A 26,111-nucleotide genomic window follows, 5' to 3' on the forward strand; every position below is an offset into this window, starting at 1 on the left:
ATTTCTTAATAGCTAAATGTCAGGAATACTATCGGAATAAATTCCCAGAACCAGTAACCTTTGTACAGCAATCCATTTACTTATCAAAAAGGTTGAGGCTGCCATTGCATTAAAACTCAATTCAAGTTAAGACGACAAGCAATACAGCATTTTAAATTTATTTTAAAATGCACTTTCCAGAAAAACATAACATGTGAAAATACATAGGTTCTTGAACTGTTTTATTGTAAAATATGAGTTCCTAAAAAGGTGCTGCTCTAAAAGTATACACCCTTCTGCCTTTTATAATCCATACGTACAGTGTTTGTCATTGGCTGCTGGCAGAATCGCACAACAAAAGAAAACAAATAAAAACAGTTCTGTTTTGGAGATTGAGATTCTTGGTACAAAAAATGGACAGCATCAACTTTATGCTGCACAGAGAACCAGTGCAACCAACAGGCCATGGCAAACAGAACATACACAACCAGGAGAGACTGAGGACTAGTGTTAAACAATTAATCCTAATTATCAGCAATCCAGAGTTCAAGATCTACTCCACTACAGTGGTTCTCTCAGGGCCCCCGCAATTCTGAGAGTTACAGACCGGTAAGGTTCTGTTTGGAACCCCTCAAGGGTCCCTGGACCCCACTTTGAGAACCACTGGTCCACTATAGGTCCCTGGACCCCACTTTGAGAACCACTGGTCCACTATAGGTCCCTGGACCCCACTTTGAGAACCACTGGTCCACTATAATGTTATAGTAGCATTTGTGTTACAATGATTCACTGCTCTCAGTCAGGTCAGGTCATTTCACTTTGGCATGAGTGTGATTCTTCTCTTTTTTTTTACAGCATGTATGCTTTAGTGTTCTGAGCCAGAAACCAATGACCGCTACAGCAGATGATAGCCAAACGTTTGCATCAAGTTTAGCATCAAAGAAAACTAGAAATTAAGCGACAGCTAGCATATCTTCCCACTCTGTCATATTTCACGTCTGCGATTAGGATTTGCACAGTAAAATCTTCTGTATTCATTCATCGATTTTTAACGCATAGTCAAGTGTGTACAGAATGTAACCAAATGGATTTGGTTAGTGGTTACATTTGTAAATTAGCTCAGAATTTAAAACAATTGGGGGTCAGGGATTAAAAATGTGAAGTGGCAGTAGACTTCCAGCCTCAGAGGCTGCCTGCTGTGAAAGTGGCCGTTGTGTGCGCTAGTGAATGTAAAGTGAAACACCACTTGAAAACCTCACTTCAGCTAGAAGAACCGGCGTTGGTCGACAGAGTACTCAGTAGACAGTACTAGACACTCCACCAGCTGTCACGACACCTCAACAAGAACTGACTCAAAATGGAGCAAAGTTGTCGTGAATGAAGATAAAATGAACGTTATACCAGTTTTTTTAAGTAGTGTCTGCAACTAACAGCAAATGTACGTACAATATATCTTAAATATGTCCACGGGAGCAGTTTACAGCTCCATACAATAGTTTAGTTTCACTATGGGATGGTGCCATTTCTGTCTACGTGCTGTGTCTCAAAGTATGGTTTGAAAATGTATTTCAAACAATATTTCAAAGTTTATTTTTTTTAACTGATACAAGAACGATGTCTTCTATTAAGCATGCTAACTTTCCAGTAAGAGAAAGGCTGTAGTTTGTATTAGCTTATGTCATTGGTCGGCAGGTTTCTGAACTGCCCACAACCCCTAGCTCTGACTGAGACATATAATAGAGCGAGTAGACTGAAATGGTGCCATCTAATAATGAGCATTTGTAAGGGACAATTATATGAAGATCAGGTTGAAAATGGGTGTTCGTTTAATTTAAAACAAAATGCCCATAGAATCAAAGTCTGTGTGCATAATGAAGATCTATCCCTGACTGACTTGAGAACAGTTTCTCTAAAGTCATATTGACTTCTACATAACGTCAGGACTGGCTCAGATATTCTAGATCGGTTTAATCTGTCTGTACACATCCAGTCAGTCAGTCAGTCAGTCAGTCAATGGCTAAAATCACACCACAGTTATCCGTTCTTATAACAAGTCACTTCCAGGTGCAACACCTTGAATGCATTCAACATTTCTGGAAAGAACAGTAGGAATAATGTAAACTTGGATTCTCTACATATAAAACATTTGGTTAAAAACAAAAAAATGAATCCTGTACTTTGACAAATGGCAGAACAGTAAAAGAACGTGTGACAGAAGATGTCAGCCTCACCCAAATCTAGGGAACGCATGCTAGTTGTAACATGGAAATAAGAGGCTCAGAAGACGCTAAGGCCTGATTTATGCTTAGCTGCACGCCAGTGTTGTGCACCAAAAATAACTGATCTACAAATTCTAAAGAATGAGCTTGCTATTTTCAGTGCGCGACCAAGTATAGATCAGGCATAACCTTGACTACAAGGGTTTTCTATTTGACGTGGCAGTTTGATTTACAGACATGCACCCAGTCAAGCTGTACGAGCGTGACAGTGTTTTGAGTGCTATTTTCCTTTCTCCTGAAATACCAATATAATTTAGCCTCTGCGATTAAGCTACACAAATGATTTACATCCCAATTTGTACATCTAAGATATAAGATCATATGAACAACTATACTCATCCAAAGTATGTTTAATTCATGTGTAGAACTGAGGATTGTTTGATACAAATTAAAGATTTGCAGAGTACAAAAGAACTGCTAGTCAAACTTGTGAATGTCAGAAGCCTGTATAAGAGGTGGCTGCTCTGGACCCGAGCGAAAGCTTGGACAATGGCATCTCCGTGTCTCCCCGTGGGTGACGATCCGGTCTACGGCGCCCCACCGCATATTTGCTGCTGTGACTTATACCCCTGGATAGAAGACCATCAGTCTTTGGGCTTGGCTCCAGTCCCTGGAATCGTGGCCCCACGACGGGACGGGCCACCCCCCAACAGAGAGAGCTGTGTTCAGAGGTACCGCCTGGCACTTAGGGGAACCGCTGTAGTGCCACGGCAGCAGCTTTAAGTGCAGAAGCGGCCGTCACCTCTGGACCGGGTTCCTGGAGCCCAGGGACTGCTTTCCACGACTCGCCCCCTTTCGGTAGCCTCCCACTGGGCCGTCCGACTGCGATGCCTTCACCTGTCTATAGGGCCTCCCCTTGGCCTCTGGTTCCGAGTCACTAAGTTCCAGGTCGGGGCAGTAGCCATCGCTCTCCTGGTAAGACTGAGGGCCGGCCTGCTGGTGCTCGGACACTGGCTTGGTCCAGAACCTGTCTTTGCCCAAGCCTTTCCGGGACAACTTGTCAGAGACACGCATGTCCTCCGTGGTCCGTATCAGGCTCACAGTGGCCTCTTTGAAGGACCTGCTGAAGTGCTCCATGGTGGACTTGCGGAATCCGCTCGCCGCGTTTCCCTTTCCCAGTCCCTCGTGTGGGGAGTCCTGTTCACTGGGGGTCTGGCAAGATCTGTCCTTCTGACATACAAAGCTCTCCACGAGGCCATTGGATTTGGCCAACCGCGCCCGTTCCTGGTCCACTTTGCCGTTACCATTGGACGAGTGACCGTGGAGGGCGGCGTGTAATGCTAAGGGTTTCCCCGTCGGCTTGACGGGAAACGCGGGGCTGCTCGCCACGCCTCCATCTCTGTGGGAGTGGCTTGAAGCCAACAAGAGTCCGTTGGAACGCTCGTCTCGCCGGACACGGCCGTGGAGCTGAGGCTTCCCCAGGCCCAGGCCCCCCGCACTGTGCTCATGAACATTCACACTGTTGTCCGGACATAGGGGCCCGTTTCCAGACTTGGAGCTGGTCTTTCCATTTCCCAGACTCAAGGCTTTGGGCATCTTCAGCTTGAGGGTTATCCTGGGAGGAGGTCGGAACAGCATACTCTCCATGGGAAACGACATAGGAAGACCTGGAAGAAACACGGCACGATTCAGGATTCTGTGAGGATATTATATATACTAGGGGTTAGGGTTAATCAAACTAATTGATTTCATTGATTATAGCAAAAATAATAGATGCTTTAATAAAATCGATGAATAATTGATCACCATTTTGGGCATGTCATGATCAAATTTCTAAACGTTCAAAACTAGTAAAATAAATAGATCTGTTGCTCCGATCTGCACAAAACTTGGTGCCAGGCAAGGGGTGTGCCATGAAAATCGCCACACCAGGGTGGGGGCCACGTGGGGCCTCAGGTGCACAGATGCTCCAATCTGCACCCCAAAGCTTGGCACAAACACTGTTCAGGGTTCTGCCATGAAAATAGTCACACCAAAAAAACTGAATTGCACACATATGGGGCACAGTATTATTGGGACGATTCTCTGATAAGATCAATAAAACAAAGCATACTTCACTGGTATTCGATTAATCAAAGTAGTATAGAATAATCACTAAGAAGATAATGGATAGATGCAATGGACAAACAAAATGCAACGTGCATACAGTTCCTGCAATGGGAAAGAGAGCAACAGAGACTCACCAGCAGAGAGCTCCTGGTTGAGTAGCTTGACTTGCAGGTTGAACATCTGCTCATGGGCTTTACTCTGAGAAAGCTTCAACTTCTCCCTGCGACTCACCATGTAGCACAAGTTCCTTACCTGCAAAAACAAAACAGTTAACACTTATGATGCCTAGGAGCTAGGACATCCACACACGTCTTCTCAAATAAAACCGCAGGGTGCCTCAGATGTGTGGACACGTCTTAAGGTCTTGTATCGATATGAAACGGGATCGCTAAAATCTATTTTTTGACAGCGGCCGACCCGTTGCTGGGCAATGCCTTGCTCAGCCCGTCTCGGAGCCGTTTTGCTGCACACGCAGCCATTCACTTCCTGATTTACGGGCAGACAATGTTCCTTATTTACTCTGAATCTACGTTTCCAGAGTAAAATTTCCTTTATCGCCTTTATTCTGAATAAATTGTTAAATATGGTCTAAATTTATCTCATGGAAAGAATTTTGCCTGCCTCCCCCTCCCCATTCCACTCATACAGTAAAATAATAAATGTATTAGGTTAAAAACTTTCACTGCAAATAATTTACTATCCATCATATATGCTTTGGGAATTGGGGCGATCTGGGGCAACAGGCTGGGATTGACAGCATGCCAGTCCAGTGTCCTCGACAGAGAAAAGTGACATTTGAACAAAGGGGAGCAGCAGGGCAGGCCTACCCTCTCCAGGTCTTGTCTGAGATGCATGAACATGCGCATGCGCGTGTGGATGCTGTCCTCCTGGGGCTCCAGCAGCAGGTTGTCCTCCCCCTCTTTGATGGGCAGCAGGGCCTTGTTGAAGTTGCTGCGGCGCTTCAGCTTCCAGTACTGGTAGATGAAGTCCAGCAGGCTGTGGGACAGGCCCAGGCTGTTGGCCAGCTCCTCAGGCTGGATCAGCGTGTAGAAGTCCTCCTCCAGCTCCTTCAGCCTCTGGGCCCGTTGGCCCACCTGCAGAGGGTGCTGCCAACAGTTCAGCAAACTTAGTACCATGGAATCGTGATTTCTTGATACTCTGTTGTTGACCTGAGGCCGATTCTACAAATGCCTTCAAAATCAGGAGTTCTCACACTTCAAGATTAAAAAAAGAAAAAAAGAACAAAGAAGCAGATCACAGCATGTCGCTTTGTGTCGCGCTGCGAGCTTTGCACATCTGCTTTTTAACATTTTTTTAATAGCCAACATTCTAAAATGACAGATGCTTTCCCGGTTTTGATGGGTAAAATATGGGTTAATCAATTTAGTTGATTATAAAAAATAAAACAATCCTATTTTTTTCATGTTGATTCGTTGATAGATGAAAAATAAAACAATTATAGCTAAGTAATCAATAGAACGATCGCCAAGAAGATAATGGATAGTTGCAGCTCTACCAACCTTCTCGGTCTCAATGGGAGGCGGCTTGGGCCGTGCCGGGCTCAGGCCCGCCTCGCCGTCCTTGGACTTGCTGTGTTTCAGGCAGTAGGACTTGAACTTGACCTCGTCGCCCTCGTCCAGGATGGTCTTCATCTCCAGGGTGTGCTCGAAGGCGCACGTCACGTGGAATGGGATGGTACAGTTCTTTACGGAGCACTGGGACAGAGGGAGAGTTTAATTTGCTTTGCTTATTCACTTAACCCATTCTGGACGGGAACATGTTTTGGTGTTTTAACTAAGCATTATGTTAGCAGATCTACAAGCTCATAGCGCGCCACCGAGTGGCGCGCTACGAGCTTGTAGGTCTGCTATTTTTGAAAAATCGTGAAAATGCGGCACACATCTTTGAATATATATATATATATATATTCTTTCAGAAGTCTTTTTTTTTATTTCGACGTCAGGCCTAAATGGGTTAAAGGTGCCGTGGATTAGAGTCATTCTGTATAGGGTTGCCCTGAGCCCAAAAGGTTTGAGAACTGCTGCTACACATGCATACACTCCCACACTAACACACGCGCACGCTCACCTGGATGCAGGCACCCGTTTTCAGCTTGCACAGACTGCAAATGAGCGACCAGCGGCTGGGTGGAATGTGGGATACTTTGGTGATGGGCTCCATCCTCTCTGGACACGCGATGCTCACCTACAGCATGATTAGTTTAGTTATATTATAATACATTTCATACAAAGTAAACTCAATGTGCTTCAGAAAAAAAGAGACGAAACGTATGGTAATCTCACGATTACGTTTTTGTCAAAGCGCTTTTGAATACTTTTCATTGGTTCAATATTTTTTTAACCAACACACAGATGTAAAGGGTGTTAGCACTGATTTATTAAACAAAATCAAAAACCTAAAAAAATGTAGTTAGGTGGACAGCAACGGTATACTACACCCAATGGCCTAATGAGTCAAGTCTACAAAAGGGATGAATGGCTATTGAAAAGATGAACAATTTTTTTTATAGAGAACAACAATGCAGATATTTACCTCGGGTATCCACAGAGCACAGCTCACATGTGCCCACTTGGTGCCCGCTCGTGTGGCTTTCATGGCACCCCCCTTCTTGGGACATAGAAGGCACTGTGGATCTATGCCCAGAACACAGGTCCTGCACAGCCAGTTTCCAACGGGCACTTTGACGATGCCATAGCAGGCCTAGAGGAGAAGGGCAGCATGTTGATATACTGGGACAACAGGCCACCGATTTAAAACCACTTTCAAACTGTCCCCATTTTGGGCATGTCATTTTATTTAGGCAAAACTCTCTATCAAAACCTTTCAAAAATACTACATCTACAATATCATAGCATGGATAATAGTTCACTTGGATATTTGCCAATACATATTAAAAAGGGTGGAAAAATCACCATTCACTGGTGCCATAGGTTGACACTTGCACACTTTATTGAGCTTTGTCCCAGTTTAGCAACATATTAAACCATCAAATTAATGATGCCTTTTATTCTTCACCCTTGAAACATGAGACCCATGACCATTGGTTCTCAAAGTGGGGTCTGATTTTGAATTATTTTAACACAAATCTCTTCTGGGGGTCTCTGACACAAAACATCTTCAGAAGGGGGTCTGTGGCCAAATATATATAAATGTGGGGGTCCTTGGCACGAAGAATGTTGAGAACTACAGCCCTAGACTTTATTGATGTTTGCCGACAAGGTCAAAGGAGTTACCTGGTGTACACATATGTTGCACTTGTCACAGAACACCATGTCATTGCCCTCCTCGCTGTCGGGGGAGCGGCACACGTCACAGATGACGTCCTCGTCATACTCGATGCCCAGCCCCTCCACCGTCTCGATGGCGTGGTTCATGTTGTCATGGCACTGCCTCTCCAGGGCCTCCATGGCTCGCTCCATCATTAGCTCGTCAACTGGCTCCTCTCCTGAGAGGGGGAGGCCAATTAAATAACGATTTACAAAACCATGACAAAGGCATGTTCAAGGTTCAAGGTCTTAGAATATGGGCCGAAGTGGAATTTGCAGTTGAATGTCTGTAAACATCACAAATCTAAATAATGAATCAGGCAACTTAAAAGCTGTCATGGGTGAACATTAACGGCCAAGTAGACGTGACAATGACCCTTGAAGTGTGTTTAAGTAAAATAACCTAAGACAATGGTTCTCACATGATTTTTGCAGGTCCCCAGAAGACAGTTAAATTACACTTTAAGGACTTTTAATACCTTTTAAACGTGAAAAAAAAAAAAAAGACCATTACTCAAACTATACTATAGAAACTGGTCAAACATTGGCCAAATTGACAAATATAAGAAAATAGACGATCTTCTTGAGTTCTATAGATCAGAATATTTGTACACTCTCTGTGTTATGAGGGTCTTTGAAAGTAAATTAAAGAGTTTGAGAGCCACTGCTTCAAGTGGTTATGGTCCCGGGTCTTACCCATGTGGTCCAGCTCTGTGTTCAGAACGTGCAGCCAGTAGAGGTCCATGTCGTCCAGGTCATAGCGACACATGCCCTCGGCCAACTCCTTGATGTTGACGTAGCCCGTCTCCGTGGCGTCCTGGCTCCAGCACTGGATGTACTTCCTCTGCCTGCTGTACAGAACCTCCTTGGGCCGCTCTGTAATCACTCTGGAGTAGGGATATACAAAGATTACATGTCACGATTATACATTTTCAAATGGTAAATTTATATAGCGCCCATTAACACACATTCACACACCGATAGTGGAGGAAACCATGCCAGACACTAACTCACACTGGGGGAGCCTGGGATCCTGAGCTGAACCTGAGGTTACTTCCCACTCACCGCCTCCGTTCTTTTGGCAGAGGTAAGGGAACCTCCAGTGGTGCATTTATATAGCGCCTTTATCCAAGGCGCTTTACATAGATTGTGCATTACATTCACCCATTCACACACACATTAATACTCCAATGGTGGAGGAAACCATGCAAGGCACCAACTAGCACATCGGGAGCAATTAGGGGTTCAGTGTCTCGCTCAAGGACACTTCGACACTAACTCTGGGGGAGCCCGGGTTCGAACTGTTAACCTTGCGGTTACCATCCAGCCACTCTACCCCTGAGCCACTGCCACCCCATTATTGTGGCAAAGATTATTGTGATTAATTATGGCGACATATACTGGTACACGTCAAAATAGACCAGAAGAGGCTATGTATTTAATAATTTAATACCTTCAAAACGTTTCAACAATAGCGAAAGTAGCCTATCTACAAGCTTTTGCAATTTTATACTCGAGTGAAAATAATTGCGATTGGGTGATTATCTAACAATTGTGACAGGCCTAAAAATGTGGGCAACTGTCATCTGAACAACCGGGCTCTCCGGGGTGTGTGCAATAAGCGTTTTAATTATTAGAGTCTATAGGGTCTATAAATATAAGCGAGTCCCCTTGTGTGTACAGTATGTCTGCAGGGAAGGAGCAGCTTTACCTGACTGAGGGCTGTGGGATGGTGTCTGGGCTGGCTGTCACCTGAACCCCCTTCTCCCACTCCTGCCTCCATGTGTCTGCCAGCAGGTAGTAGTCCTCTGGAGAGACATGGTGTGAGTCAGGCAGCTTCATAACACTGATCAGGTCTTTTCTGAACACCTACAGGAGGGAGGTGGGAGGAGAGAGAGAGAGATCAGAAGCATGCCATGTATTAACCCATTAAGACCTGAGGCCGATTCTACAAAGGCCTTCCAAAATCAGTACTTCTCATGCTTTCAAGTTTCAATAATAGCAGATGTGCATGCTGCGAGCTTGTATATCTGCTGTTTTTGAATAGCCAACACAAAAATCTAAAATGACACAGATGCTTTCCCAGTTTGAATGGGTTCAGATTGTGTTTCATCTCTTTTCTGAGATAGCGTGACCAGGTTTGGCCATGACTGTCCCGGTTTCAAGCTGCGTGCCCCGAGTCCCGACCAATATCTCTAAAACACTAATATGTCTCGGTTTAACATTCACAACAAAATTGTGCCCGTTTCCGACAGAATTAAAATAATAGTTGTTTTCAGTGGTTGCATAGATTATAGATTTATCACGCTCACCTAACCAATCAGAAAACATGAGCAAATCTCATCTGAATTAACTACTGAGGAGGCTGATCTTTGTCAATCATCGCATGTATCCAACACGTATACTGTACGTGTGCATGTGCAATCGTGCATGAATGGGTGCGCGTGTGCAAAACGAACATGCCATAAATTTAAGGGTTTGAGCTTGTGGGGCTTAAATATATGGTCACCCTAGGCTGAGAAGACCCACATTACCTCTGCCGGTTTCTTCTGGTTGGAGGCGGGGGTTCCAGGTTTACTTCCATACTTGTTGGAGCAGAAGGAGGTTGAGGGACCTGAATAAAAGATGGGGTGTCAGTTAAAAAAAAAAGTAAATGCCATAGAATCCTACGGTATCTTTTGTTTTCTGTTTTTCCAGGGCGGTCTCTTACTCTCATTGTCAGAACTGTCACTGCTGCTGGAAGACCGATGGCGTTTCATCCTGTAGCATCCTGCGAGACAGGAGAACACACGGATCAGGGAGAGAAACGTGTAGATTATGAGATTGCATACAAATATGGTATGTTCACCGTCTGCCTTTTAAGAAGAAAAAGCCCTGCCTAGTTTTCTACTTTTCCTGCTGAAAATGTAAGATCGTCCACCCCCACGACAACGGTAAGATGAAGCTCATCTTAAAGCTTACTGCTCGAGCCAGTCGAGGACTTCAAATACCTCGGGGCCTAGACTGCCTCAACTGAACAGGACAGGTTCGGAGAGCACTTGCCTAGAAAGCCTTGCATGGGATGAGGAGAGTGTGGAAATCAGACATGGGAGAAGACCTTAAGAGGTGGCTGTTCATAGCTACTGTAGTCAGTACTGCTGTCTGTATGGGGCAGAGACATGGACCCTCACAGTATAACGGGAAAGAGCCCTGGATGGAGTCTACACAAGAATGCTACAAATGGCACTAGGTGTCACATGGACAGACCACATCAGAAATGTGGACCTCTATGGGGACCTGCCAGGCTGCCACGGGTCACAAAGTCAGAGAGAGAAGGATGAGGCTGGCAGGGCACTGTGTCAGGCACCCAGAACTTGAGGCAAGTAAATAACCCAGGGCAAAGCCAGGAGGGGAAAGAAGCACACCAGATACCACCTACGTAGACGTACTGTCTGCGGCACGACAGCTTAGCTAACAACACTGAAGAGCTCAAGAACCTGATGTTGCATAAGAAATTGTAATATGGAGGGCAGCGATCCAGAAATTCCGAGTTGGTGTTGGCTAGACCTCACTCTCGCAGTAACTAAAGCTTACTTTAGGCTAAGCAAGGGGCCATTTGAAGACCTAGCTGAGCCAGAAATCATAAGACAGACAATTTATTTTGATTGAATACTTTTTATTTATGGTCAGAAATGTAATCAGTACAGGGTACAGTCAAACACACATCCAATGGGACCTTGCGGTCTTGTTTCCATTCAGGTCCTGGGTATTCAATTTATAATCATGACATGAAAAATAACAACAGAATTCAAATCATCACAAAAGGTAAAAATAACAAAAATATGTACAGGTTGGGGAACAAAGAAGGGGGTTATAGGAGGTGGGGGTAGTCACTAGACTAAGGGGGGAGAGTAATCATTTCCTCTCCCTTTGGCATGCTGAAAGATGGAATTTCAGGCCTGTTTTAAAGGACGCCAGGGATTTGCATTTTTTGAGTCAGGGCATTCTATACGTGGGTGGCAGTGCTGTAGAAGGATAATTTGGTGAGTTCCGAACTGAGAGCCTCCTCAACCTGCATTTTGTTCTACCCCGAGATCAGGAGTGCTGAGTAGGCATGCAACGATATATCGTATATATCGATATTAATCCCGACGATATGAATCGATTCGAATCATTGAAATAAAAAAATCGATTTTCTTAGGGGGGCTAGTGTGTGATGTGAAATGTGAGCTTTAGTCATATTCCATCATATTCAAGTGCTTTTGGAGAGAAATGATACGTCACTTTCAGTAGTAGAGCACTGTAGAGGGGAGCTGTGTGTGTCTGTGACTGTGCCCAGGTGATGATGGTCGTTGATGCTCATCAAGGAAGGCAATTATGTTTCTGCACTGTCAAAAGTAATGCTACTTCTTTTGCAATGTAGTTAAATAAAACATCTCAGGGGGGAAGATAAATTATATAAAATTTAAAAAACGGTAATTTTTCTTTAAAATATATTTTTTTAATATCGTGAAAAATCCTATCGTGAACCTCATATCGTGATACGAATCGTATCGTGAGTTGAGTGAATCGTTACATGCCTAGTGCTGAGTCGTCAGCAAACAGGAACAATTTGCAGTTTAGGCAGCATTCATGTCATTAATGTAAAGTAGGAACAGTAACAGCCCTAGAATGCTTCCTTGAGGAATCCCACAGTTCACTGGGAGGGGAGAGGACATGGTTCCTTTGATGTCAACCAATTGCTCTCTTCCCTCCAGGTTTAATGATGCACTCAAAAACCGTTCAAAACCGATCGCCTTCAGCTTGTCCAGTAGAATTGAGTGATTTACAGAGTTGAACGCCTTTTGGAGGTCCAGCATTGACCATGCCACAGTATTTGCCCGAGTCTCTCACCTTTAATGTCGTAAAAATTAGGTCATTTGACCTAATTTCTCAATTCATCGTCAATGGCAAATATTAACACCCCGATCGCCCAGGAAGAGGTTCACCGTCCTTTTAATTAGTCACACCCAGCGCCCAGGACGAAGTTTTATCAAAAAGACGGAGGTTGGCCTGGGCCGTGGCTCCGCGGTCCAGGCACCTTGGCCGGTAACCCAAGTCTGGCAGTGTGCCGCGGGTTCGACTCCCGATCCCGACGGCCTTTACTGCATGTCACTCCCCCATCTCTCTCCCCCATTTCCTGTCAGCCTACTGTCTGTCCCTCTATAAAAATATATAAAATAAAGGCGAAAGCCACAAAAAAAAAAAAAACATTAAAAAGACGGAGGTTATTGATATCAAATCCGATCGCATCGCTCCACAGCCTGGGAGCACCTGTTGCGCAACATTCGATGTTGCGTAACAGTGGGACGTCATCGAAAATGTCCCCCCCCTGTTTTGCCGACGAGACCGAAAATCTTAAAACGTTAATAACTCTTGATCTAAATCATCCCGTCCAATTCTAAGAAAAGATCATGTCTTAGACGGCCCACCGCGGTCTCGTCGCTGTAGATTTAATCATACCTCCCGTTGTTGTCGATCGGCTCTAGAGTGTTTTGGCTACATTTAGCTGCTACAGCCACATCCGGGATAACATCCGGTCCGTCGGTAAAAGTGCTCCGCTACTATAAATCGCCTGGCGCTATGATTTAATGGATTAAATAACCCCGGGCAATCGGAGTGTTAAGACGTGTGGGGACAAAATCATATTTGAGGCACAATGGCACATATGACCTAATTTCTCCTTTCATTGAACTGAATTTATGTGATTGGTTAGCCAATTTGCTCGTCTACATTCGACGTAATTTTTCCCTTCATTGTCAATGGCATTTAATATTTGTGTTGCCACAAATTTACGTCATATTTGGCGGACATTTGATCTAATATCTCCTTTCATTGTCAATGGCAAATATTGAGACGTGTGTGGGGAAAAAAAGCTGTAGGAGTGGCTAGTGCCCCTAAAAAATAAGCACTGCCTAGTTTTTTGTAGGACAGTGTAAACATGTCCTTAGAAATTGTAAACAGTTATTCTTTTTTAATATCTAATGAATTTAAATTCCAGGTCAAAAGGTATGTACAAATGTTGATGTAGGGGTTGGCTCTGCCCTGGCCAAAGTTAGGGTAAGGAGACAGACCAAAGCATGCTCAGTCAGAACATTAGCCACTCACCATATATTTAAAATCCATAAGCCTGCTATTGGATTGCTCTGATAAACCCCAAACAACCTCTTCTCATCTCTGCAAATAAAAAACAAATGGCCGTCAGTCCATGAGGCGGATCAATACCCAACAGGTAAGTCCAGATAACAGTTAAAAGGCTGCATACAGTACACTGTCCGTGTATCTGGGAATGTGTCCATTGTCACAGTGATTTGTTATGCCTTGGTGGCTGGTCAGACCTCTCTTTGATGAAAGCTGGTTTGTTTTATGCCGTTTAGGGGTCCAAGCTTAAAGTATTAACAATACACAACTAGTGAGGGTGACTCACTGGCCCCAAGAGAGATCAGAGTGGTTGTTGGGATCAACTTTAAGGCCCCTTATAATTCTCTTTCACACACAGAGGGACTCAGACCCCAGAAGCCCCGGATACAGTACGCTGTTTCAACAGACAGGACGTGCCATACATTCCCCATGAGGGCAGGAGGGGTCGGTGGGGAAAACAAGCATGGAGCCCATTTCATGCTACTGCATACTCCCATATGAGCGGAACATAAACCCAGAGGCTAAAGATAGTTGAATCAGCAATAAGTTAGTTAACCAACTAGTACTGATCACTGATCAGATTAGCCTTACAGACATATCCTCATCCATCTATTCTAGATCACCACTTAAGCCACACTAATCACTGTCTGTGTGTGTGTGTGTGTGTGTGTGTGTGTGAGAGAGAGAGAAAGCACTAAAACACACCAGATGCAGACAGTCCTTTCCCTGCAATCTGTAATATTCACAACTGCTGCATCTTGCCGTCAGTCAGTGAAAAGCCCCCTCACTCCCTTACAGAGCTGCTTCTGTATGCTCAAAATACAAAATGTTCAGAAAGAGTCAGTACTTGAATCTAATGCAACCTGCGTACAAAACCAAAAGCTAAGTTCCTGCTTTGGCTTCATCCAATTCAGTTCTTTGCATTAGGTAACAATGAGTGTTTAAAAGAATAGCACTGCATCCAGCCATACACACAGAAACACCCTTGGCAGAGCTTTGAATTTGCCACTACTATGTGGCCTTAGAATCAACTGTAATAAATTCCAAAGAAGCAGGAAAAGAATCGAACACAGCGAATTGCAAAACAGAATGACACGCGCACGCACAGTATTGAACAATGGGGCAATCTTCAGAGCATGTGTGACAGGAAAAGGGCGTGTTAGTTCAGGACTCACACAGAGGCTGCATCCATCTGGAATGGAAGCTAAAATGTTTGCATTCTCTAATACACAACATTGCATTATCTGGTGCGTTCCGCAGACTTACATCCAATGTCTGAATTAAACAGACACTATGGATTATGAGGTACACCCACAGACAAGGTGAGCTGCAAATCCCAGCCCATTATATTCATTCATTAAATTCGGGCTTAAAATCTTGCAGTGTGTACCGGCCTTTAAAGGGAGACCCAGGCAGGAACTAGATGAATATAGTTCTTTATTTGGTCTCTCCCCATTCCATCATGTGTGGCTTTTACGCACGATTCATGATAACTACTTTTTATATGTGATGTATGCCATGCTTTTTGTTATTGCTTAATGTAAATCGCTCTGGATTAAGAGCGTCTGCTAAATGCCTAAATTGTAAATTGTTTTGCAGAAATCAAAAAGGCACACATGTACATGTGTAGAATTACAACTTGCATGCCCCTGGGTTCCTAGTTCCAAGTTGCCAGGGGGATAATCATTTTTAACCCCAAATACCCCCAACTAGAGTCTTGATGCACCACAATGACCTTATGCATAACCGAACATGCATCACTTCCCTAGATCAGTGGTTCTCAAAGTAGAGTCTGGGGACCTCCATGTGTCTTTGAGGGGGTTTCAGGGGGTCCCCCAGGAAAATGACTCATTATGCCTTTATGGACCCTTGGTCCCTAACATCTCTATTTAGTACACTCACTATGAGTCATGGGGGACCATCAAATGTATCCCTGTAAACTGGGATCCTTGAATTTAAAAAAGTTTGACAATCACTGGCACTGCCCTCGGCCAGTAGTTCTGAAAGTGGGGTCCGGGGACCCCCTAGCCATGGTTCACATGACGCTCGTACTTCACGAGATTATTGACATGTCATGTTTCAGGGCTAGGGACCCAATGTGTCTTTGAGGGGGTACCCAGGTAAATTATTCATAGTTTAGGAACCAAATGAACCCTACATGACATGTCTATAAACTCATAATCATGTGCAAATAGGTCCATTTGTACACTCTATTATTGGTCATGGGGGTCCTCCCATGCGTACCAAACTGGGGGTCCTAGTAATTAAAAAGTTTGACAATCACTGCCCTTGATGATGATGACACGATAATAATAACTCGACAATTAAAAGCCACACATTTCGCGCGGTGCCTTGGCGCCAAAGCAGCGCGCTGCTGCGGGAGGACAAGGCTGTGCGTGCGGGGGAAGAATCAAACATGGGCGCCTCCGACATACAAAGATGTCACTTCCTCGATCGGGCCTTCTTTCTATATGCGCTCAGACCCATTCACAGAGAGAGCTCCCCGTTTGATAAACCACCCAGCGCACGATCCCGTTGAATTGTCCGTCTCATTCACCCACCGTTACTATTAACCGTGATATGAAGTAAGTATGAGTGTAAGAAGTCATAAAGGAAACAAGGCCCTGTGTGGCCTCTTTGCACACACCGAGTGCCACTGAAACAAACACACACACGTTCACATTCTTTGGACCTTTTCTTACCTTGAATCCGCGTCCGTTATCGTGCGGGTTGGTGGCCGCCGAGGTGTCGTCGCGAGCCAGTATCGAGTATATAACATATAAAATAGAGATCCTGGTGATCTGTGTTCATGAAATGGTTGTTTTGTTTAAATATTTCCACCACAGCAGGAATTTCAAGGGGTTGCAATGCAATCTCTCTTCCACCACCGTCCACCACGGCACAACAGCTCTATTGTACCGCGCATCCCGCAGGGTCCTAAACTCCACCCCGTTCATCGTGTTGTTGGAGTTTAGGTAGGTTCGATTTTGTTTACAACTTTAGTTTACAATATGATCCATGATAGGCGACGCTGAATGAATGATAATAAAAAAGTAAAATGACATAACTTAATGAATTTATATATATATATATATATATAATATAATACAACTTAATGTTGCTGACTGTATAACACACACACTTTTGTTTTTCATGTGTGTTGTCATTGATAAATAACTGTATGAACAATTCATATTAGTAAACACAATTTAATGATTTTTATATAACTGGGTGTCACTGTCACCACATTCTGACTGGGTGGGTTGTCATCACAGCACTGGCTTTCAAGTTGAACTGAATGTGATAAATCCATTTTTTGATATAGTGTACAGTACGTGGTTCTAAAAGTGGGGTCCATGAAGAGTCCCTAGCTAAATGCCTGGTAACTGAGAATGTACAAATGGTGGTCACCTTAAAACTGGAGTAGACCTTAACACTATGATGCAAACCCCAGTGATTGGTTATGAGGACACAAAATTCAAGGTTGGAAAGGAATGCATGTACTACAGTAGATTCTACATCAGGTGTCAATCAGCCTACATGAATGACATTGATTTTGATTTGACATTGATGGATGACAATTAGCCCATCTAGGTATCTAGAAGTAGATACTTGCTGGTAACAAGAGATTATTGACTGTTTGTTTGTTATGCATGCTACAAGTGATAAACTTGAACTTGCCATGGCATTTTAGATGTTTCGGTGTTAAAGGCTTGTTGATGCACTACTATAGGCACCTCACAAATCATCATGGCACCCGTAATCATAGTATAGACTAGAGCAGGGGTGTCCACACTTTCTTGAGCCGAGATGCATTTTCAAAATGACCACCTCAACAAGATCTACCCACCAAAAACGTAATAATAATTATCCCATTGCTGAAAATGGTTTAAAATTGTACCTGGTTTTGGAATAGCACGTTGGAATAGCTAGTTTGTCTTATGACAAAAACACTGAAATGGAGAGGGAAAATGGAATTGGTAAATTTGGTAAGGTTTTTTTTTTGTACTGTATAACTTTGTAATGCTCCTGTTGGGCGCAACAAAGTATTGCATTGTAGGTTTGAGCTAAGATGCCAAAAATGTTCCTTCCACACGCTACGTCGGGCCGGGGAAACTCTCCCGTCAGGTGAAAAGAAGCAGCTTGGACACCACATGCGTAGAAGGACGCCTGAGGTCAGTCCGCTGTCCCCCAGTTTGGTAGAGGAAGTGTAGCGCCCAGGATTACATTAGATAATTGACACTGGGTGAAGAAATGGGTTGCAAAATTGTGGGATAAAAAGAAAAAAGAGAGAATACATATAGGCAATAAATGGAGTAGACAAGAACAGAAAGAAGTCACATGGACACTTTTACTACAAATATACAAAAAGCATATTACAAAATAAAACTCTGATTACATTAATTACCCTAAATTATAATCCCAGCCATATTCATATTTAATAATAAGTACAATACTAGGTAAACATGAACAAACAAAAAGGTACCGTGAAGCATATCAACCTTTTACAATCAAATGTTTGTCCAATTGTTCAAACAGCAACTGTATTAACAAATATGTAACGAATAACGATCAACTGCAGAATAATTGAGAACAGACATAAATTCACAGAATTACAATTATCTAAACCACACACACAATAAATCCTGGGAAGAAGAAATAAAGATGTGTATAATAAATATTCTTGTGCTTGCAAGTTTTCAATACAGGACATTTTTTTCAAACAGCAAAGAAAGAAAACAAAGCATTTGATTTATCACTTATCAGTAACTACATTTACAGCAAATGTCTACATTCATGTGATAGAAGCAATATAATTATCAAATCCATTCATGGCGAATATAAATATTCACACTTCACAGCACTGATCATATACAGTAACTACCAATGTGCACAGTGGTTTACAGCAAAATATTGAATTGTATTCTGTGTTAAAAGGTCTATACTTGTGTCACTCACTGTGTCATTATCTACAATATATACAATTTCGGACCCATATTTTACATAAATCGATACTTTTCCATCGGTCCATCGCACATTTAAGATTCACTGAAAATTCACTGAATTGGCTGAAATTCACCGTTAAGTTAGGATCCCTCTCCAAATACATTTTGTTAGAAATGCAGCACTTGAAAGAATACATTTTTCCAACATCTCTAGTCAACACGAATGGCAGTGAATGGCATTTCATGAGGAGCAAATGTAAAACAAATGTAAAACGAGATCTTTTAAAAAAAAGGAAAAAAAACAGCAATTGAGTGTAATATCATCTAGAGTTACATATATCTAGATGTGGTAAATGTACAATGAGACATAGTGACACTGTGGCCCTTTAAGAGGAAAGAGGAACTTATTTCTACACTAATCTTTGTAAACGGACAGCTGAGCTAACGACAGCATTTCAATTGTTATCAAAACCCATTTCAAAAGGCATTGTTTAACAAGGTCTTTATGGTTTTTCCTTCCAACAGATTTCAAGACGGAGGAGAAAGGAGAAGTATTCACAGCTGATATTCAATCGAAAACCGAGTGGCTGGGGGTTTCCAAAATCTGATCCATAATCTAATGTGCAATTTAATTTTGATGCTCTTGGCTCATTGGCTTGTGAATTACAAGCCCATCTGCATGTCAGCAAAGTTGAAGAAGTTGTCCACATCCCGAGAAGATGTATTTTTGTTCTCGGAAACAAAAACCTGCCAAGAAATACAGAACATTTGCTCAGTCCAACAGAGCAACTACATCAAGAGCAAAGTTATACGAGAGATGAAAATACTTATTACCTTGGTTCCACTGAACACTTCATTGGCAATGTTCTTGCAGGCATCTACAACTCCATCTCCACTCAACTCTAGGGCAATGACTGGGCCTTTGACAATGAGACATTATTTACAATCAAAAAGGTTACACATACACATTAACCTGCATTCACTCTCACGCGGAGAAGGACAGAACAACAAAACGGACACTCAATTACCTTTAGAGGTGCAGTCCACAAGATCTTCTGCGTTACGCTGGAACACTCTCTTCACATCTTCGGGTCGCATGGAGACCTCCTTTGTCTGGATCAACACCAAACCCTTTTGGACAACCTGTATACAATAAACAAATTAAGTCGTATAAACCAGAAATCAATGCAAAACAACAACACACATACATACGCACATGTGTCACACGCAACATTTTGTGTACAGTCTTCTAATGAGTGATAATGCACATCTTGTGAATGTTTTCATGACAGCACAGCCAAGTATTGGAATGTTTGAATACTAACACCAGCTTGCTTGGCATCGATGCAGCCTCCTTCCACTTTTCAGGGTGAGCCAAAGAAAATTAAACTGTAGGAATTCCTGGCTTACTCACATTTGGCTATTTGAAAGCACATGATCAGCAGAAACTAAAGAGCAACCAATTACTAGTTCACACCAAAGTATTTCCCTAGTTTCCTATTCACTGGTATGTTTAGGATTTAGGTAGACAGGATTTGTATTTGTATGTGACCAAGTTAACTTGGACTAAACTACTGACATTATATTGTGACTGCATTATGTAGCTACTGCCATCAACCATACATGTGAACAGAGCTTTTTCTAGAGATTGTTAATCCTCATTGAACAAAACTGATGTTACATCTAATAGGCTACCATTTGTCATTTCACTTTAGAGCCAAACGTACTAGTTTTCAAAGCACTAATATTGAATGGGTTTTAAACACATTTTTTAAATAGTTGTCATTTTAACATTACATTATTAAGTGATTCAACGCAGTTCATCAATAACGTTTTAGCCCTGCTACCAAAAGTGCGGGCTGTAAAGTCAGGTTTGAGCCAATCCGTGTACAGTAGAGTAGGGACAGGGACTGAGCTGCAGCATTCTCCTCACAGAAAACTATTCATCTGGTTGATGTTGTGCAAATGAGGAGATGACCATCGCAGTGACAGCGCTTCATTTGTCTATTTTGGTTGGCAATATCAGTCAGGCAGCTGGGTTCAGTCTGCTTTGATCTGGTTGGGTGACAGAGCAGCCTGCTTCTATGTACACCCTACCAACTTGTTTGTTCTACAAGCTCACATAGCTGAGATGTAGATCAGTCCACAGTGTCCACACGTTTTTTTATTGTAATTTATTTCACCCTGTGGCACAAATAGGGGAAGAGGGACATAATATTTATTTGCTGAATTGCTGCCATGGGCGCATTAATCAAACTTGCACACAGAGGATTACTGCTGACACCCACACCAGGAACATCACACCCATGGTGGCGGGCACAAATTGGCAATGTTCCTGCTGATGGGATATTTTGTTGGCTCGTGTGGAATTCGGAGAAAACACTGCACTGCGTAGTTATTGGCCAAGTGCAGTAGTTTATCGCCTCAAACTTAAACCCTGATTTATACTTGGTTGCAGTGTTGCGCACCAAAAAATAGCCAAGTAAGGCGTTACACTGTGGCACATTGAGCTGTACATTTTGAGCAGTAATTACTATTTTCAGTGTGCAACACCCACGTGCAACCAAGTACAAATCAAGCCTTATAGTCTTCTTAGATGAATCCTGAAAAAATATAGCATTCAACTAATGTAAGCTTTGTATTTTAGTCATTGGACAGTAATACAATATAATTGACCAACTTATAGTAAAGTATAAGTCATTATAAATAAGTTACTTACGACACTTCTGTTTCCATCTATGAACTACAATTTCTACATTCCCACTCTGTTATGCTTGCCTTAATGCCTTGTTATTCTTTTGTTCCATTACACCTCCTTCTCTGATGTTTTCTTGCTTGATTTTAGCAAGCATACAGTATTATGCTGACCACAAAGGAAAGACATCACAGAGCACACAGGAAGGTGACTCACCCACTCAGGCCCAAGGGAGCTACGTGTAGGCAGCATACAAACACACTGAGGGTGTCAGTGTTGCTCATGCTGATCTGATGATTGTGTGTCACCTATTTTTTAGTTAAAAATGTCTGAATTATTCCACTTCCACAGAAAATCTACAAGCTGACAACGCATGTGGTTGTCAGCTTGTAGATCGGCTATTTTTGAATAGCCAAATAAATACAGTTAAAGTGGTTAAAATAATTTTGATGCTCACTTAGCTGGGGACCCCCTGGAAATCTGTTTTTAAGACTCCAAAAATATATTATAAGCACAACAGCCGTAGTTGAATGAAAATAAGAATACCGTTAATAATAAATCCCTGTCTGCTATACTTCTATAATTCAACCAAAGGTCAAAAGCAGCAACCCTGCATCAATTAAGGTCTCATTGTCTCACGGCTAGTCTCACCTCATCAATCAGTTTGCGAGCGTTTGCAGTCATGTAGTCCCCAGAAAAAAACACAAACAAACAGGACTCTTCACTGTCTTTGCGCCTCCCTCCCTTTGTCAAAGGCACGATGCTGCGTGCAGCGTCGGCTGCAATCCGCACAGACTTGAATTCTGACTCTGGGTCTGGGGCCGGCACGTGTTCCAGAACCACGGTCGACTCTGGCAGCAGACTCCAGTTAGTCTCCCCAGAGACGGGGGTGAAGTCGTGAATGTTGCTCCAGTTATTGTTGAATATACTGAGCCCGGCGTCCTTGAAGTGGAACGCCAGCTCAGGGTAGTAGTACTGAAAGCAGCCAAACTTCATGCCAGTAGACGACTCAATGATCGGCTGAGTGGCACAGCACAGGAACACCTCCATCTTCTTACAGTCTCGCGTGCGAAACTGCTGACAGGCCACCACGCACTTGATGTCCTTGCAGTCCCTGAAAAACACGCTGCCCTTAACGGGTCCCAAAACGATGCGGCAGTTGACACAGTCGTCGATCGTAATGGTGGCGGAGTGGTCGAGCACAAAGATGTTACAGTTCTCACAGTCTTGGATGACAAACTGTTGCCCGTTGAGTTTGCCAGGCAAACGACCCGCAGTAGCATCTTTTAGACCTGACAGCATGTAGTCCTTCGGATCCACCTGAACAGAAACAGAAAATGTATTCATTTATTTGAGTTTTATTTATAGCAATGTAGACATTATGGCCTATGAATAGGAAACAGACATTTTGAAATAATCAGCAGCAGAAGCCTTAATGTAGACAATCAGCAGCAGAAGCCTTGTGATTTGAGGTTGTCATGTCAGGTCCTCGTTCACTTATCCCTATCTGTTCCATGAACCGTAACATTCACTCAACTGATTATTAAGACAACTTGAACCACAACAGCCGATATTGTTTTGTATTTCGCCAAATAAATAGCCATTCTACAAGCTCACAACATGTCACATCGTGAGCTTGTTTGATCTGCTATTTCTGGCAAAGATATTTGGTAAGAGCAGGCCAAGTACAGTGCAGAGCCATAGAGTAAGACAGTTACGCAAACTCCGTTCACTTCATGGGGCCAGTCCAATGGCGGCTCTTCTACATCGACGCGTCATAATGGATCCTGCCGCAAAAGAGGCGCGCTCATTTTACCTCGCCGGCTTAGTATCCAAGTAAAGCGCCACCCGTGCGGGCAGAACTTCACCTTCTTTCTAATACAAACACAAACCCCCAATTCTGCCAGCTGCCTCGCTAGCCTAGTGGACTACTACGCCGCCTTGCAATCCATGCTTTACGTGTTCACACCCCGCTGCCTCCACTGTTTTTACAACCGCAGACTTTCGCTGTTTTTACAACCGCAGACTTTTTCATCGTTTTTGGATTAAGGTTGGTGAGGGGTACGTTAATAGTTTTTGGATTAAGGTTGGTGAGGGGTGCGTTAATAGTTTTTGGATTAAGGTTGGTGAGGGGTACGTTAATAGTTTTTGGATTAAGGTTGGTGAGGGGTACGTTAATAGTTTTTGGATTAAGGTTGGTGAGGGGTACGTTAATAGTTTTTGGATTAAGGTTGGTGAGGGGTGCGTTAATAGTTTTTGGATTAAGGTTGGTGAGGGGTACGTTAATAGTTTTTGGATTAAGGTTGGTGAGGGGTACGTTAATAGTTTTTGGATTAATGTTGGTGAGGGGTACGTTAATAGTTTTTGGATTAAGGTTGGTGAGGGGTACGTTAATAGTTTTTGGATTAAGGTTGGTGAGGGGTACGTTAATAGTTTTTGGATTAAGGTTGGTGAGGGGTGCGTTAATAGTTTTTGGATTAAGGTTGGTGAGGGGTACGTTAATAGTTTTTGGATTAAGGTTGGTGAGGGGTACGTTAATAGTTTTTGGATTAAGGTTGGTGAGGGGTACGTTAATAGTTTTTGGATTAAGGTTGGTGAGGGGTACGTTAATAGTTTTTGGATTAAGGTTGGTGAGGGGTGCATTAAAAGACTGGATTAAGGTTGGTGAGAGATGTTGGTGAGGGATGCTCCCCTGCTTGCGGTTATGTTTAAGTTAGAGTTAGAGATAGGGTTAGTACTAGTAGCGGGGTAAAACGAGCATGCCTCTTTTGGAGCAGGATCCATAAACACGCCACATTGACTGGAGACAACCGGAAATGTACGGAATGCATTGGAGTCTATAGGCTTGCGTGAGTACATGAACCACGTGACCGGGCTGTTTTCTGCCCCCTCAATATCGCAACTCTTCTATTAGATGGCTCTGGTACAGTTGTTGCAAAGTGTTTCAGTGAGCTTGATTGATTCAGGTCTGTCTGCCTTTCTGGTTGCAACTTTGCAATGACAAATTAGGAATTCCTAGAATGCGTTCAGCACTCGAACGAGCCAAGAAGAGCATGCAGGGTTGTCATGTAGGGGCGTTAATCCTATAATGAGCTCTATCCATGGACATAGAAAAGGGGGCAACGCTGTCAACTGTGACAAAGGATGAAGTGAACCTTAAGTATACATGCATGGGTTGGTCAGGTGGTCCTTCCATTCAAACGTTTGATGTATAGCTAAATTATTGATAACTAGATTGGCGTTCCAGATATATCAAATGGGGGTCCATGGTCTAATCATTAGACTCTAATGCATAACAAACAAGAGGAATCCTTGAAAATAAAAGGGTTGAGAATAAAATGGTTAGATGCCATTACTGTCCACACCTATTTACCAGATCACAGTAAACCTCAAAGCGGAAGCACTGGATGCCATTAGACTGATGCAATGTTAAACCCTCTGAACGTGACAAGTTGACAATACTTTGTCTGCTCTTGTTCCTGTTCTACACCAAATCTCTTCACCACACAAATATAGCACATCTACAAGGCAAGCTCACATTAGTAGTTCTGCCATTTCTGGGGTGCTCTTGTTCCTGTTCTACACCAAATCTCTTCACCACACAAATATAGCACATCTACAAGGCAAGCTCACATTAGTAGTTCTGCTATTTCTGGGGTATGCTCCTCTGGCTCAGTCAGAACATGGATGGTTCTGGTTCAAGTGGTTAATAATGGCAGTGATTCCTTTCATGTCGATGATTGATCACCTCATCATCTTTAGCTTACATATCCCTCCATCGCCTCAAGCGCCACCGTTCGTAGTACTATACAGGCTCTAAATTAGGCGTCTATTTACCTTCTCTCGCTTATCCCAGCTGTACTGTTTGGGTGGCTCCTCCGTGATGTCATTGCCCAGGGGAACAGTGTTTGGAGTATCACCGGCAACAGTCGTTGTTGTGGGAGTAGTGTTGTCCTCCTTTTCGTCCAATTTCCTCCTGGATTTCTTTGAGTAGAAGCAGCCCATTGTCACCTGTTGTTTATTTCAGATGTGGCGGGGGAAAAAACTACAATGTCAGATTTCAATGTGGAGATCAATCGAGTGTCTTCCTCGGGCGATTTCAGTGTTTGCTCTTTTAATTTACAAGACTGGTAGGTTCCTCACTCGACTCTCTCTGCCCTGCCCCTCAAGCTTAGTTGTCGTTTATACGCGCACGCACAGCACGCACGTAGCAGAGCAGAGTTGTGCATTGGGGAGCTTCCCGTTTCCTAGCCAATCGATACTTTGTAGCTGAGTGCGATTGGCCAATCAGAGAAGCTCGACGCCGATCAAGAGGCGTGGGGCTGTGGTGCATTCAGGGTGATCCTCGGAATTTGTACGAAACCATTGACAAGCCCAGTAGCCCACCACAAGTAGTATTTTTTCAGATCTAGAATAATTTGTACAAGTAGCAAAAACAATGTTGATAGGATGATAACAGGAAGAGTGGGCACTAAGGTGGCCACCTCGATGTAAACATACACAGCATGTGTTTAATTAGTATCTTAAGTATCCTTAAGTATTATTAATTGTATCTACTATGACTATGTCTCATTAAAGTATAAAGTGTGATTCCGTAATATTAGGCTGCTTCTAGCCTACTTTCCAAACAATCTACTGTTGGGATGATGTACAACAGAAACTTAAGGCAGTAGCTCAGTCACACTATTGATTGATTGATTGATGAATGTATTAACAG

The 26,111-nt window shown here is 43.1% G+C and overlaps 2 protein-coding genes across 2 annotated transcripts; both read right to left on the minus strand.

Annotated features, from left to right (window-relative positions):
• Window positions 1-204: 204 nt before the first annotated feature.
• On the minus strand, window positions 205-16,690 carry jade3 (jade family PHD finger 3). The gene is made up of 12 exons (XM_079506706.1): window positions 16,456-16,690; window positions 10,305-10,364; window positions 10,129-10,208; window positions 9,306-9,463; window positions 8,291-8,481; window positions 7,562-7,773; window positions 6,861-7,028; window positions 6,396-6,512; window positions 5,828-6,022; window positions 5,135-5,413; window positions 4,442-4,559; window positions 205-3,865 (listed from the first exon to the last, which is right to left on the minus strand). The coding sequence occupies exons 2-12, from the start codon at window positions 10,351-10,353 to the stop codon at window positions 2,997-2,999; spliced, it is 2,436 nt and encodes an 811-aa protein (XP_079362832.1). The 5' UTR covers window positions 10,354-10,364; window positions 16,456-16,690; the 3' UTR covers window positions 205-2,996.
• A 1,388-nt stretch (window positions 16,691-18,078) lies between these two features.
• Window positions 18,079-25,629, minus strand: rp2 (RP2 activator of ARL3 GTPase). The gene is made up of 5 exons (XM_079504984.1): window positions 25,232-25,629; window positions 22,046-22,714; window positions 19,728-19,842; window positions 19,534-19,619; window positions 18,079-19,446 (listed from the first exon to the last, which is right to left on the minus strand). Exons 1-5 carry the CDS (start codon window positions 25,397-25,399, stop codon window positions 19,363-19,365), a joined length of 1,122 nt encoding a protein of 373 aa, XP_079361110.1. The 5' UTR covers window positions 25,400-25,629; the 3' UTR covers window positions 18,079-19,362.
• Between the last annotated feature and the right edge of the window lie 482 nt (window positions 25,630-26,111).

The sequence above is a fragment of the Electrona antarctica genome (assembly GCF_951216825.1).
Source record: "Electrona antarctica genome assembly, chromosome: 7".
NCBI classification, from domain to species: domain Eukaryota; kingdom Metazoa; phylum Chordata; class Actinopteri; order Myctophiformes; family Myctophidae; genus Electrona; species Electrona antarctica.